Below are 15,058 nucleotides of genomic sequence, written 5' to 3'. Positions count from 1 at the left end.
CCAGCCTAGACAACATAGAAAGACCCTGTCTCTACTAAAAAAAAAAAATTAGCCAGGCGTGGTAGCACGTGCCTATAGTCCAAGCTATTTGGGAGGCTGAAGTGGGAGGACTATTTGAACCCAAGAGTTTTGAGGCTGCAGTGAGCTACGATCGCACCACTGCATTCCAGCCTGTGCAACATAGCGAGACCCTGTCTCTTAAAAATAAATAAAATAATAGAAAGTAATAATAATTTGGAATGGACAACGAATGGATAGAAGTACAGGTAAAACAAGACTGATCATGAGTCGTTACTGTTTAAGATGAGTGACACGTTTGTGGGAGGTCACAATACTATATTATTTTCTTACATGTTTGAAACTTTTCATAAAAAAATTAAAGGAGGGTTATACATAATACAATCGTCTTTATGATAAAAAGGATAAACTGTTAAGAGGGGCAATGGATGAAACAAACCTGTCAGGAGATTATCTCAAAGAATTCTGGCAGGAGGAGTACTCTGAACTAAGGCAGTATTAGTACAGAAACAAAAAGCACAGATTAAATCAGTTACTTCCTTAGATCAGCAGTCAGGCTTCATGGGCATTCTAAGCAAAATTTTCTTACCTTTTTTGAAAAAAAACTAGAAGGGGCTCCATAGCATTCATAATATATGCAAAGGGGACTATACAATCCCCCAAAAATCAAGCATCAGTGAATTAGAATATACTTCAGGATACTGATGTTATCTATATTACTTAGCCTTTTGAATCATTATAGTCCAGTTCACTCATTTTCTTTTTTTTTTCTTTTTTAGATACAGGGTCTCACTGTTGCCCAGGTTGGTCTCCAACTCCTGGGCTCAAGTGATCCTCCCACTTCAACCTCCCAAAGTGCTGGGATTACAAGCGTGAGACACCACACCTGGCCAGTTCACACAGTTTAAATGAAGCTCTTTCCTACTTTAGAACTTCTGCTAAATGCTGTAGCTTCCAACTGGAATGTTCTTTGTACAATTAGGTATTCCTGATACTTCAGATCTAAAAGTATACATTTAGGAACTTTATGAGAATTAAATGTACTGAAGAACTAAAAATAATGTCAACCATATAGAAAGTGTTCAATAGGTCAGGCGCAGTGGCTCATGCCTATAATCCTAGCACTTTGGGAGGCCAAGGCAGGCGGATTACTTGAGGTCAGGAGTTCAAGACCAGCCTGGCCAACATGGTGAAACTCCATCTCTACAAAAAGTACAAAAATTAGCTGGGCGTGTTGGTGGGTGCTTGTAATTCCAGCTACTCAGAAGACTGAGGCATGAGAACTGCCTGAACCCAGGAAGTGGAGGTTGCAGTGAGTTGAGATAGCACCATTGTACTCTAGCCTGAGTAACAGAGCGAAAACTGTCTCTAAAAAAAAAAGAAAGTGCTCAATAAATATTAGGTATTATCTGAAACTCCATTACATATACAGGTTTCCTATCACCATTTATTCTCTCAGCATTCTGCTAATTTGTTGTAACATTTTATTGGCCAGGCATGATGGCTCATGCCTGTAATCCCAATACTTGGACTTTGGGAGGATGAGGTGGGAGAATCATTTGAGCCCAGGAGTTTGAAACCAGCCTGGGCAACAAACTGAGAACCCACCTGAACTAAAAATAAAAACAGCTTGGTGTGATAGTACATGTCTGTAGTCCCACCTACTCGGGAGGCTGCAGCAGGAGGATCAGTTGAGCTCGGGAGCCTGAGGCTATAGTAAGCCATGTTGGCACCACTGCACTCCAGCCTCAGCAACAGAGTAAGACGCTCTCTTGAAAAAAAAAAATTATTTCTAGAGTATAAGCTCCCTGAGGACAAAGTCTGTGTCTCATACATCATTATACACCCAGGATCTAGCACAAAATCGCACTCAAATATCACCAAATAATCATGCTGGATGCCCCATCCGGGAGGTGAGGGGCGCCTCTGCTCGGCCGCCCCTACTGGGAAGTGAGGAGCCCCTCTGCCCGGCCAGCCGCCCCGTCCGGGAGGGAGGTGGGGGGGTCAGCCCCCCGCCTGGCCAGCCGCCCCGTCCGGGAGGTGAGGGGCGCCTCTGCCCGGCCGCCCCTACTGGGAAGTGAGGAGCCCCTCTGCCCGGCCACCACCCCGTCTGGGAGGTGTACCCAACAGCTCATTGAGAACGGGCCATGATGACAATGGCGGTTTTGTGGAATAGAAAGGGGGGAAAGGTGGGGAAAAGATTGAGAAATCGGATGGTTGCCGTGTCTGTGTAGAAAGAGGTAGACATGGGAGACTTTTCATTTTGTTCTGTACTAAGAAAAATTCTTCTGCCTTGGGATCCTGTTGATCTGTGACCCTACCCCCAACCCTGTGCTCTCTGAAACATGTGCTGTATCCACTCAGGGTTGAATGGATTAAGGGCGGTGCAAGATGTGCTTTGTTAAACAGATGCTTGAAGGCAGCATGCTTAAGAGTCATCACCACTCCCTAATCTCAAGTACCCAGGGACACAAACACTGCGGAAGGCCGCAGGGTCCTCTGCCTAGGAAAACCAGAGACCTTTGTTCACTTGTTTATCTGTTGACCTTCCCTCCACTATTGTCCTATGACCCTGCCAAATCCCCCTCTGTGAGAAACACCCAAGAATGATCAATAAAAAAATAAATAAATTAATTAATTAATTTAAAAAAAACATGCTGGAATCAATAAAACTCACAGGCCATATGCAGGGGGAAGGTTCAATGACCTCTATAGCACTAGCGATGGGGAGGATAGTGTTAACTTTAATGTGGCAAGGAATAAAGAATAAGCAAGTGTGTTTTGTCAAGGGGAAGTGGCAGGCACTTGAGATTAACTGAATGGATGCATTGAATTGGAGGTAGAAAAACTAAACGGAAGTTAGAAATACAAGGGACATCTGGACGCCAAAAATCTAGTAGTGGTTAAGAACATGGCCTCTACAGGCAGTCTAAGTTTAAATCCCAGTTCTACTGCCTCCTAGTTGCATAGATCACTTAACCTTTGGGCCTCGATATGCCAGTGTCAGAAAAAAGAAAAAAAAGACACCAATTATACCTGTATCAACCTCACTGAGTTGTTTTGAGAATTAAATGAATACTGAATGAATTAAATGAATACTGAAATACTGAAGCACTGAAATAACAATTAGGAAAGAGTAAATAAATGCTAGGTATTATTAAGATGGTACATGGTAGCTAAAAATCTGATTCTGAATATACAGTGAAAACATAAAATAGAACCAGAACCCCACATAATAACAACTAGGAACAAAAGAAAGAAAACATATGAAGAAAAGTGATAAGTGGATGACAGGAAAAACAGAGCGGAAGCAAAAGAAAACAGTTTTGAAGAATTTGTTAACAACAGAGTGTTGGTTAAGTACATAAACGGTTTATAAGGCCAAAGGATCTGGCAATTTGAAGGTCAATCATGAACAGAAAACATAGTGTTCTACAAAGTGTTTAGAAGGGAGGGGAGAAGAGAGCGAAAAGGCAGACTATAGAGTGGGGTTAATGGGTAGTGGATGAGCATAAAGAGAATTCTAGATCAGTGGTCCCTAAACTTCATTTCAAGGGCTTCAAAAAGAAACAGGGACTCTGACACAAGGTAGTGGACTCCCTTAATACTATCAATAAAATTTTTTTAACTATTATCACCATCATCTGAAAAAGGAAATGCCTAACAGTAAAAATGTATGAAGGCTAAAAATCCCAGAACAAAGGGAACACCTTTATGAAAAATCACTGTCGGCCGGGCGCGGTGGTTCACGCCTGTAATCCCAGCACTTTGGGAGGCCAAGGTGTGCAGATCACGAGGTCAGGAGATCAAGACCATCCTGGCTAACACGGTGAAACCCCATTTCTACTAAAAATACAAAAAAATTAGCTGGGCGTGGTGGCAGGCACCTGTAGTCCCAGCTACTGGGGAGGCTGAGGCAGGAGAACGGCGTGAACCCGGGAGGCAGAGCTTGCAGTGAGCCAAGATGGTGCCACTGCACTCCAGCCTGGGCGACAGTCGAGCGAGACTCCATCTCAAAAAAAAAAAAAGAACATAAACTCTTTGACTACATTTTCTTGTATTAGCTATGTCATATTTTTACACTTGGCAAACAAGCATTCTGAATATACCCAAAATCCACTTACTACATACAAACTATAAAGAAAAATACAATGACACATTAGCAATATATATAAACTATGCCTTGCAGCAGCATCACAGGCGCTCAATAAAACTTTATTGAAATGTACTCAAGTGGTGTGGGCCACGCAATACTAGATGAAGAATTACAAGTCAGATTCCACTCTATAAAAAAGTGCTAAGACAGTATAACATAATGGTTACAAGAGTGGTAATATGACTACAGGCTTTGGAATCAGACAGACTTGGGTTCAAATCTCAGCTGCAATACTTTATGGCTAGGTGACCTTGGCAAAATGATTTAACCTACCTAAATTTGTCTCCTCACCTGTAAAATAGGAATACTCACCCTCATAAGGTTATAGTGCTGATTAAATGGCAGTTTCTAACTTTTAGAAGTCGTAACATGATAGATGTTGCTGCTTAAAGATCCTTAAGTTAGTAGGAGATATTTTGCTTAGACTTACTTGATTTCTTCATTTTTAAGGGGGGAATCTCCTGAATTTTCCATTTTCAGGGTTTTCAAAAGCTGGTCTGGAATAGTGATTTGCAAATCCTAGTGTCTTTTCCATGACAAGATTTTAATGAATCTACTATGAAATTACAAAAAAGAAAAGTGTAGTGTAGTAATTTTTCTCTTTAACAGGCACTACTGTGAAGAACGAATCACTTGTAGAACTTTAAAAAATATGCAGGCCTCTTATCCTCTGGAGATCTGGATTGATCTAGGGCTTGAAGAAAATGGACTGTCTGTGGAATTTTGGTAATTCATGTTATATAAAAGTTAAGAAACCACTGTCCTATGACCTCACTAACAATGCTTTACCTGAGTCCAAGGTAAGGAAGAATCAGAGACAGAAGAGCTTTAAGACGTGATCCTTTGGTTTGGTTCCAAGTTTCTAAGACAGACCTTTACTCTAAATTCTTTTTACAGAGAACAGAATCATACTGCAAAGTTCCTTTTAATATCTTTCCCAAAGCCAGGGAAAATATTATTCCCCATTAAAATTTTACATCAATATGGGGTATTCCTTAAGCTCTTCACGTTCTCTATTGAAACTATTCAATAATTAACACTTTAAAAATCTGTGTAGATGACAGTGCACTGGAGACTGTACATAATAATACGTAAGTTGTCTTATTTCTAGATTGTCTTTCTTAAAAGTTTAAATTTACAGTAAAAATCCACTGATGCTTCACTACACCCTCCCACAAATATGTATTCAACACATACATTTTAAAATACGCATCTCACAAGCAATCTCAGTAGACTGAAGGCACCTAAAGCAAACTAGAAACCTTATTAAGTTAACCCAATAAAACATTTTAAATATATAACTCAAAAAAAAAAAAAAAAACCAACGCCATCATGAACATTTTATTCCAAAAGAATCAGTATGAAATAAAGAGTCTAGAAACACTGTAGGACTTCTTCAAAACAAGGAAACAAACAAAAACTTAGGATGGCTAATAACAGTACTGTACCAATAGAACTGAAAGCAAGCAAGCAAGCAAAAGGAATCTACCTTAAAACACTTTGCTGCTGCTGTTAAGGAGACCTAGAAGGGAAAGCAAATGCTAGAGCAGGCAATAAAGACTTCTTTAATATATAGTATAGGTTTTACTAATTTGGGCACAAGATATCTTTCTTCTCAGCTGCTTACATTAGTGAAGTTTATGGGTGAAAAATGCAATTGCTAACTTGAAGAGTGTTAAAATCCAAACTTGCATACAATAGTACAAAGGTCTAAGAAACCACAGCAGGGACTGGTGAAGTATTATTTAGTGAGCTTAGGCCTTACTGCATTTGTCAATCCAAATTTTAAAAACAAATGCCTTACTTACTTTACTCACACAGAAAATTAAGTTTGCAGTATGTAGTAGAAAGCTGTATACCAACAGGATTCTATAAATTTTAAGTATTTTAAAGCAGACTGTACACAACTTAAAAGAAACCAGTTTTGACTTCAGCTTTTTTAAAGTTATGTAATTTTAAAGCCCAATATTATATCAAGACACAACTGTAAAGCACTGAAATGACTAACAAGTGTTACTTTTTTTTAAGACTTCGTACAGTGTCAAAATACCCAAGTATTTTTTACTTTTGAAAAGTTTAACTTCACCCACTTTGTGGAGTCATATAAAAGTTTACTAGTTCAGAACCAAACTAAAGAGATGCATATTTGAGGACACCCTTTCTAGTTAATCCAATCCTCCTCCTTTCAGCACTACATTTGCCTAACGATTCACCATAGGCATATGACATATATGACAGCAAATACTGCTTACCCCCTAAATACACAACAGTCTGAAGAACAGGTGCAATACTATTTAGACGCACGCTTTTTGCTTCTAAGCCTAAATTTGCCCTGGAAAGGTATTTAAAAATAAACACAAATACCCAAGAAAGTTAAATAACCCTTTCAAAAAGATGCAGCAATTTTGAGATCCAGGACATGAGCTGTTAACTACCAACAGCTTCCAAATGTGCAGCCTATCAAAGGTTCACATTATGAGGATCGAGTCAAGCTCAACTATGAAGGGTTCCGAGAACATCTCACTTTGCTTTTCCTGCAAGAGTAAGTAACATGATATAACTACGTTTCACTTCAAGGGAATATTAAATCTCTTCAGTCGTTTCATAAATACAGCATCGATCGTCTGGTTTGGTTTTTTTATAGATAAATGGATGGGGAAAGGAGATCTAGTGGAGAGTACAGTAAAAAGAAAAATTCAGTGCTGAAAGCGTTGATGAGTCAGTAAGTAAGGAATAACTACAGAGAATCCAAGTGAGTAAGGCAGCATCTCAGGTGAGAAAGTACTTAAAGTTGACGATGGGAAATAAAACTTCACAGGTCAGTCCCAAGTCACTGTGCACCCTAGCAGCCCAGGAAAGAAGCGTGGCTGTCAAGGGGCAAGTGCGTACCAAGTCTGAGGGAGGGGGCCAGATCCGCCAAATCGGAAAGGGGGGTGGTCCGGAAAAGGGGAGTAAGATGCCTATCCTAGTCCCTCTCTTCGGGCTCTTCATCTCAAGAGGAACAAACAAGAGCAAACTCAGTGTCGAGAGGCCCCAAACCGGACTCTCCCACAGAGAGGTGCTCGGTCCCAAGCCCCGGAGGCCCGGGAAGGCCGCCTCCGGAGGAGCCCCCGCAGACGCCATACCAAAAGCCAAAATGGCTGCCCCGAGGAGGCCCGCACCGCGTAGCCAGTGAAGGTTGGGGAGCAAGCTTCTGCGGGAAAGAGGGAGGGGGACTCCAGGAAAAGCCGTTGAGAGGACCATCACAACCTGAGCAGCACAGGTAGGTTCCGCTCGGCCTCCCAAGGCGCCGGCTCCGGCTGAGGGGAGTCCCCAGCCCCACCCCCCGGCCGGGAACCCAGCCGCCGCAGCTCCCGCACACCGACCCCAACGAGGTACCTGCAGTTCGGCCCGTTCCACCTCCCAGTGCGCCCGTTCCATCTCGAACCGAGCCCACTCGTGCTGGATGTAGTGCAGTATCCCCGGGATAGTGTACTGCTGCGGCCGGGACAGCTCGGGGCCTGCCGCGGGACCCGCTCCCTCGGAGGCCGGAGGACCCCCGCCGCCCGCCGCTCCGTTCCCCCCGGGCGAAAGGCCCAGGTTCCCCCCAGGTCCCTGCTGCTGCCGGGGAGGGGCCGCCATCCCCGGGCCGCCACCACCGCCTCCGGCAAGCTCGTCCATTGTGTGTGGGGCCCCGGCCGGGGCGCAGGGCGAGACGCCGACAGCTGGGGGAAGGGCCGGAGAGGGTGGCCCCGCGCTGGCTGCGGGGCGGAGGCCGGCCGGGAGAGGGGCGGGGAAGGGGTCGTTGCTGTGTGCCTGCCGTGGGTCAGAGCAGGGAGCTGCCGGCTGCCGCCATTACAATCCCTCCTCCATCTGCCCGTCTCACTCACTCACTTTAGGGGAAGGGGGGGCCGCGGCGGGAGGGGTGGGGGGGAGAGTTGGGAAGGGGATAGGCGGAGGGCCGTCACTAGCGCACAGCATGCTGGGTAGCGAACGCAGCCTCACGCTTAATCGCCAAATAGAGTCCGGCCTCACCCTACGCCGGCGCACTGAGAACGCAGCCCGGGTCGCCGTTAGAGGGCGGGGAAAGAGCTCGGGATCCGCCCCTAGGCCCGCCCTCAGACCCGATCCGGTGTCTGGCCGCAGCTACCGGACGCCTGGGCTCCGACTCTGACTTTTGGAAGCGAGGCGGCCTTAGGCTTCCTGGTTATCAGTTTCCTTCGAGCAGGCCGTCCCCAGGCGCTGTTTCCTTCCCAAGGGTCTCTCACCCGTGTCCCGGCCTTCTGAGCTGGTTGTTAACCTGGCTGGTCGCTCTGGCCGACCGCATCCCGTCTCGGATTCCTGACGTTTCTTTTTCATTCTTTGAGTGTTTCAGGCAGTCCCAAGGGTGGGCCCTCTTTCCCTTCCTGTCACTCGCTCTGTCTCTGGTTTCTTAGAACCAGTCAGTTCTCTGCTGGCAAATAGCCAAGATCCTCCTGCTGTGGTTACTGATTCCTCGTCTCCGTCTTGAGCCTGGGCTTTGGTCCCATTTTTATGCGCTCGGTCGCCCGTCGTAACTTATTCCACTTTGCGTCCCCTCTTCTTTCCTTTTCTGGAATGGGTTGTGGGGGGGTTGGGAGAGGGGGAGGAGCGATTTTTTTTTTCTTGGGAGAAGAGGTAGTGAATTCCTTTAGATCTTGACGATGATGGGTAGAGGGAGAGAAGTTTGAAGGAGACTGGCTAGACTAACAATTTGATACGGTAGAAATGAATGGGCTCACAAATATTGTCATCAATAGACTATTTTGATCGAAACAAAATAAAAGCACTGTGAGTACAACTTAAAATCCTAGATGAATGTTCTCCTGGGTCATTAAATGTTTAAGTGAATATGGCCGGGCGCGGCTGCTCAAGCCTGTAATCCCAGCACTTTGGGAAGCCGAGGTGGGCGATCACTTGAGGCCAGGAGTTCGAGACCAGCTTGGCCAACATTGTGAAACCCCATTTCTACTAAAAATACAAAAATTAGCCGGGCATGGTGGCGCACACCTGTAGTCCCAGCTCCTGGGGAGGCTGAGGCACGAGAATTGCTTGAGCCCAGGAGGCTGAGGTTGCGGAGAGCCGAGATCGCACCACTGCACTCCAGCCTGGGCGACAAAGCGAGACTCCGTGTCGGAAAAAAATAAAAAAAGTTTGAGGAATGTAACATATACATAAGAGACAAGGCTAATATTTTTAGTACAATAGTGGGTACTTTTATGTGCTTAGTTTCCTAGAAAATATCCTAATGCACTAGTGTGTTTCTAAAAATTAATATAGCTAAGAAGCATTTGTTTGAAAAATAAGACAAAAATAATTAACAACATAAGGAAATTAGGTTCAGTAATTATATTAATAGCGATGCAGGAAAATTGCATTGAAAATTTGTTAATTTTTAAAATTTTTTTTCTTTACTGCAAAAGCCAATAAAACTTGTACTATGGAGTAGGCACTACCAACCAATCAGGAAGTAATTTCAAAAGAGATTAAATAATGCATCTTATTTTATCACATCTGCTTTACTGTTATTACAGTTTAATGGAAAGCAGATTGGACCTGTTACTCATGCTGCCATGTTTTATTTCTATATGAAATGAGATCTTAGATCGCAGTACTATAATGTTAAGGACCATTTCTTCAATGTTAAGGACCATTTCTTCAAATTATTATTTTATTTATTTATTTTTTGAGACAGGGTCTCACTCTGTTGCCTGGGCTGGAATGCAGTGGTGTGAGCTCTGCTTGTTGCAACCGGGAGCTCCCTGGCTGAGGTGGTCCTCCCACTTTAGACTCCTGATAGCTGGGACTCCAGGTGTGCATCCACCAAGCCCAGCTAATTTTTGTATTTTTTGTAGAGACGGGGTTTTGTCATGATGCCCAGGCTAGTCTCCAACTCCTGGCTCAAGTGGTCCACCCGCCTTGGCTTCACAAAGTGTTAAGATTACATATTTCTTCAAATTATTAAAGTACTATTTATCTTATAGTTACCAACATACAACCTGTTTATTCATCCAATTCCTTTTTAGGGGGCCTCATAGCACATAAAAAGCTCAGAAAAATTATGCTGCCTCAAAGACATACACACACACACATACACACACACACACACACACACACACACACACACACACACACACACACAAAGAGACATTTGTGGCCAGGTGCGGTGGCTCACACCTATAATCCCAGCACTTTGGGAGGCCGAAGCGGGCAGATCACTTGAGCTCAGGAGTTGGAGACCAGCCTGGCCAACATGGCAAAACCCCGTCTCTACCAAAAAGTACAAAAATTAGCTGGGCGTGGTGGCGCTTGCCTGTAATCCCAGCTTCTCTGGAGGCAGAGGTGGCAGTGAGCCGACGTCATGCCACTGCACTCCAGCCTGGGTGAAAGAGAGAGTGAGATTCCATCCCAAAAACAACAACAACAACAAAAACCATTTGTGAGAATGGTTGACCTGATGATAGCATCAAAAGAAGACTAACATGCACACTTATATGTCCCACTGGTAACTTGAGCTTAAGGAAAGACTGGATTTCTTATCCTTTTTGTCTCCTCACCTACCCTCAAAACAAAAACAAAATCTCTACTTCTATTATCTACCTTATTAAGTGACACTACATCCAAACTTGAAGCCTAGCAGTCATTCTACTACCTTTCAGTCAGCCCCCACAAACCAATTTCATTCTCAGTAATATCTTTCCTATGGATTCTATTGTCTCTCTTTATACTTTAGTTTAAACCTTCCCACCTCCATTCTACCCCCACTGTGCACTATCACTACTGCCTGATTGATCTTCCTAAAACAAAGGTATGATTCTGTCATTCCTCTGTTTAACATAGTTTAGTGATTTCTAAATTTAGAATAAAGCCCAAATTTTAACATAAGCATACAAATTGATCTAGATCCATCCTACAATCTAATCTACCATAACACTGTCATGCCACCTCATTCTTCTCTTCAGCCAAACTGCCACTGTTTTTGGTTCCTCAAATGTATAATACTATTTCATTCCACAGTAATTTAACACATACTGTGCCCCATTGCCTATCTTCAAAACTCAGCTCAGATCAGGCACAGTGGCTCATGCCTGTAATCCCAACACTTTCGGAGACAGAGGTGAGAGGATGGCTTAAGCCTAGGAATTCGAGACCAACCTGGGCAACATGGCAAAACCCTGTCCCTACTAAAAATACAAAAATTAGCCAGAGAGGCCACGTGAGTCTGTAGTCCCAGCTACTCTGGAGGCTGAGATGGGAGGATCACCTGAGCCCAGGAGGTCCAGGCTGCAGTGAGCCATAATTGTATCATTATGCCACTGCACTCCAGTCTGGGCAACAGAGCAAAACCCTGTCTTAAGACAAACAAAACCCTTCCCCCACAAAAAAAAAAAAAAAAAAAAACTCAGCTCAAGCATTATTTTGTCCAAGAAGCCTCCATATCCCTGAATTCTTTTGACTCACTATTCTATTGTAGTAGCCTTCCTCCCATGCTTATCTCTTTTTTTCTTTAATCTTTTTTTTTTCTTTTTTGAGACTGGATCTCACTCTGTCACCCAGGCTGGAGTGCAGTGGCACAATCTTGGCTCACTCCAGCTTCAGCCTCCCCAGCTCAAGCGATCCTCCCACCTCAGCCTCCTAAGTAGCTGGGATGGGACCACAGGCGTGTGCCACCATGCCCAGCAAATATTTTTGTATTTTTTGTAGAGATGGGTTTTCGCCATGTTGCACAGGCTGGTCTTGAACTCCTAGCAAAGTGCTGGGGTTACAGGTGTGAGCCACTGCACAGGGCCTTATCTAATACTTTTTACACTATATTTACACCATCTGTGTACTGATCAGTAACACTCATACTAAACACTCCAAAAGCAATACTTAGACATAATGAGTACTCAATTTTTGCTTTATTCCTTCCTATTTTTTGTAGAGAGGGAATCTCACTATGTTGCCCAGGCTGATCTTAAACTCCTGGGCTCAATCTATCCTCCCAGCTCAACCTCCTGAGTAGCTAAGACTACCTGTACACAACATCACTCCAGGCTATTTTTTGTTTTTAATTTTTTGTAGAGATGGGAGTCTCACTGTATTGCCAGGGTTGATCTCTAACTCCTGGCCTCAAGCAGTCCTCCTTCCTTGGCGTCCCAAAGTGGTAAGATTACAGGCATAAGCCACTGAGCCCAGCCCGTTTTTTTTATTTTTTAAGAAGTACCGATTGGCCACGATTTTTCAGGTGCTCTACTGCTCCCTGCTGATCCACTGTGACCCAGACATGTAATCTCTGCCTTCACAGAGTTTCTAGTCTAATTTTAGGCAAATACTTAGCACCAACCACTCTGGCTTCCTCAATATTTTGTCCTGATCCGTCTTGAAACTACCTTTCTTGAAACTTCAAGTGTGCTGCCTATTTAAAGAATTCCAACGGAATGTGACTACGTTCATTTTAATCATGGTTTTATAAATATCAATAATGCAATTGATATGGTTTGGCTCTGTGTTCCGACCCAAATCTCATCTCCAATTGTAATCCCCACGTGTCAAGGGAGGGAGGTTATTGGATAATGGGGACGGTTTCCCCCATGCTGTTCTCGTGATAGTGAGTTCTCAGGAGATCTGATGGTTTTATAAAGGGCTCTTCTCCCTTCACTTTCTCCTGTCTCTCCTGCCCTTCATGTAAGATGTACTTGCTTCCCCTTCTGCCATGATTGTAATTTTCCTGAGGCCTCCCTAGCCATGCAGAACTGTGAGTCCATTAAACCTCTTTCCTTTATAAATTACCCAGTCTCAGGAAAGTTCTTTGTAGCAGTATGAAAACGGACTAATACAGCAGTCTTTGACTTCATCCTTCCTAGACCATAAAGTCATTTATCTGAAGGATTGCAGCCTTGTAGAAGGGAAGGACCTCTACCCCTCTTGTTCAAAACTGTACCCCAAGACTCTGGGAAAGGGTGGATCTTCAAATGTTTGATGAATAACTCAAATTTAGACTAGACTAATATGAATATTTTTTCTTCACGTCAATCATTTTTATTAGTTGTTACTGTCATTATACCAGTTGTCTCTTAAAGTTCAATAACCAGAACTGCCCTGAGTTTTGAAAGTAAAGAACACCAATATTTCCTCCTCTATTGGAAAAATATTTTGTAAACTCTTGATGTTGTGCTTTGGTTCATGATTCCTGATGACACTCTGGAGAGAGCTTCTAGAATCTTGTCCTCTGTAGATAATGAGCTCACCCAAGCCACATTATCACCTACAACTCACCTAACTGGAACTATCTCCCTAAACTGTGGCTGAGTCATTTCCTCTCTTAAAGCTCACGTTCGAAACTTCCTATTTGTTCTGTCCTTTCATCAGTCCTGTTCATGCCTCCTCCATGCCCATAGATTCTCCCAGTTTCAATCTGTTGCTGATAATCTTCAACAATGCCTATTTGCCAGCCTATGCAACATGGGGAGACCCCGTCTCTACAAAAAATAAAACAATTAACTGGGCGTGGTGGCGGGTGCCTGTAGTCCCAGCTACTTGAGCGCGGGAGGTTGAGTCTGCAGTGAGCTATGATCACACCACTGGGTGCCCAGCCTGGATGATAGAGTGAGACCTTGTCCCCCCCAAAAAAAAAAGAAAAGAAAAAAGAGCTGGGCGCGGTGGCTCATGCCTGTAATCCCAGCACTTTGGGAGGCCAAAGCGGGCAGATCACCTGAGGTCAGGAGTTCGAGACCAGCCTGGCCAACATGGTGGAACTTCATCTCTACTAAAAATACAAAAAATTAGCCAGGCATGGTGGCAGGCGTCACCTTTGAAACTTCCTAAATAGGGTGTCTAATCTTGGACACTGTATGCTTATTCTATTTTGGACCAGAGAGGAACTTGTCGTATTTCATGTGCATGTATTATGTCAACAAAGATAGGTTAAGGAATTCCAGGCTTTTAAATAAATCTGAAGTAGATAAAACTCAAATGTCTTCTTATCAGTTATTACAATACCTGATATTCAAAGAGTGTTGACCTGGCCTCTGAGGACTGTATAGCTCCCTGTAATTACTCACCCAGAATGTATTTTTTTTTTGAGATGAAGTCTCACTCTGTTGTTGCCCAAGCTGAGGTGCAGTGGTGCGATCTCGGCTTACTGCAACCTCCACCTCCTGGGTTCAAGCGATTCTCCTGCCTCAGCCTCCCAAGCAGCCTCCCAAGTAGCTGGGACTACAGGCATGTGCCACCATGACCGGCTAATTTTTCTATTTTTAGTAGAGACAGGATTTCACTATGTTGGCCAGGCTGGTCTTGAACTCCTGACCTCATGATCCGCCCGCCTCGGCCTCCCAAAGTGCTGGGATTACAGGCATGAGCCACCACGCCCAGCCTTGTACAGTTTTATATCTTGCTGACTAGGTACCTGGCATCCTTCTACCAAAGAGTTCAAATCAATTCACAAACACTAATCTAGTCATCTTTTTTGCATCATCTGCAAAGGCTATAACAAATATTCTTATCTCCACAGTGAAGAAAGAAAGCTAAAGAGCTCTTGGTCACTTCAGTAAGTACTTAGTAGAAGTTCTCGCTCTTTACATCAGTGAGTGTATATGTGTATTTGGAAACTAGAAAGTCTCCCCGCACAGTTCTGCCTGCTGTCATCCTATCAATGTGTTCATTATTACTGTCTCTGGTTCTCAAATCATTTACATGTTTGAAATTATTTTTAGATAGTTTTGGGGTGATCCAGTCACTCAGGGAAATGACATAGTGTTTAATTTTTTTTTTTTTTGAGATGGAGTCTCGCTCTGTCGACCAGGCTGGAGTGCAGTGGCGTGATCTCGGCTCACTGCAACCTCTGCCTCCCGTGTTCAAACAATTCTCCTGCCTCAACTTCCTGAGTAGTTGGGACTACAGTCA

At 43.8% G+C, this 15,058-nt stretch overlaps 2 protein-coding genes across 8 annotated transcripts in view; one reads left to right on the top strand and one right to left on the bottom strand.

Annotated features, from left to right (window-relative positions):
* The window catches only part of STRN3 (striatin 3), a 136,397-nt gene extending 127,954 nt beyond the window's left edge, over positions 1-8,443 (bottom strand). Inside the window, exon 1 of one of the 6 annotated variants that reach the window (XM_055361350.2) lies at positions 8,422-8,443. Coding sequence is in view for 4 of the 6 variants with exons in the window: in XM_031002012.3 (XP_030857872.1) it covers positions 7,553-7,834 (282 nt within the window). In the remaining 2 variants the exon portion in view is untranslated. Of the gene's footprint in view, positions 1-7,552; positions 8,091-8,188; positions 8,221-8,421 lie in introns of those variants that run through there. The other 5 variants (XM_055361348.2, XM_031002012.3, XM_031002013.3 and 2 more) reach the window with 5 other exon arrangements.
* AP4S1 (adaptor related protein complex 4 subunit sigma 1) overlaps positions 7,118-15,058 on the top strand; it is a 66,962-nt gene continuing 59,021 nt past the window's right edge. Inside the window, exon 1 of one of the 2 annotated variants that reach the window (XM_004055051.5) lies at positions 7,118-7,436. The gene's annotated coding sequence lies outside the window, so the exon portion shown is untranslated. The remainder of the gene's footprint in view (positions 7,437-15,058) is intronic. The other variant, XM_004055048.5, reaches the window with a different exon arrangement.

Source organism: Gorilla gorilla, chromosome 15 (genome assembly GCF_029281585.2).
Source record: "Gorilla gorilla gorilla isolate KB3781 chromosome 15, NHGRI_mGorGor1-v2.1_pri, whole genome shotgun sequence".
In the NCBI taxonomy this organism is placed as follows: Eukaryota; Metazoa; Chordata; class Mammalia; order Primates; family Hominidae; genus Gorilla; species Gorilla gorilla.
The sequence above is the reverse complement of the archived record's forward strand: the minus strand, read 5'-3'. Positions and strand labels throughout refer to the sequence as shown.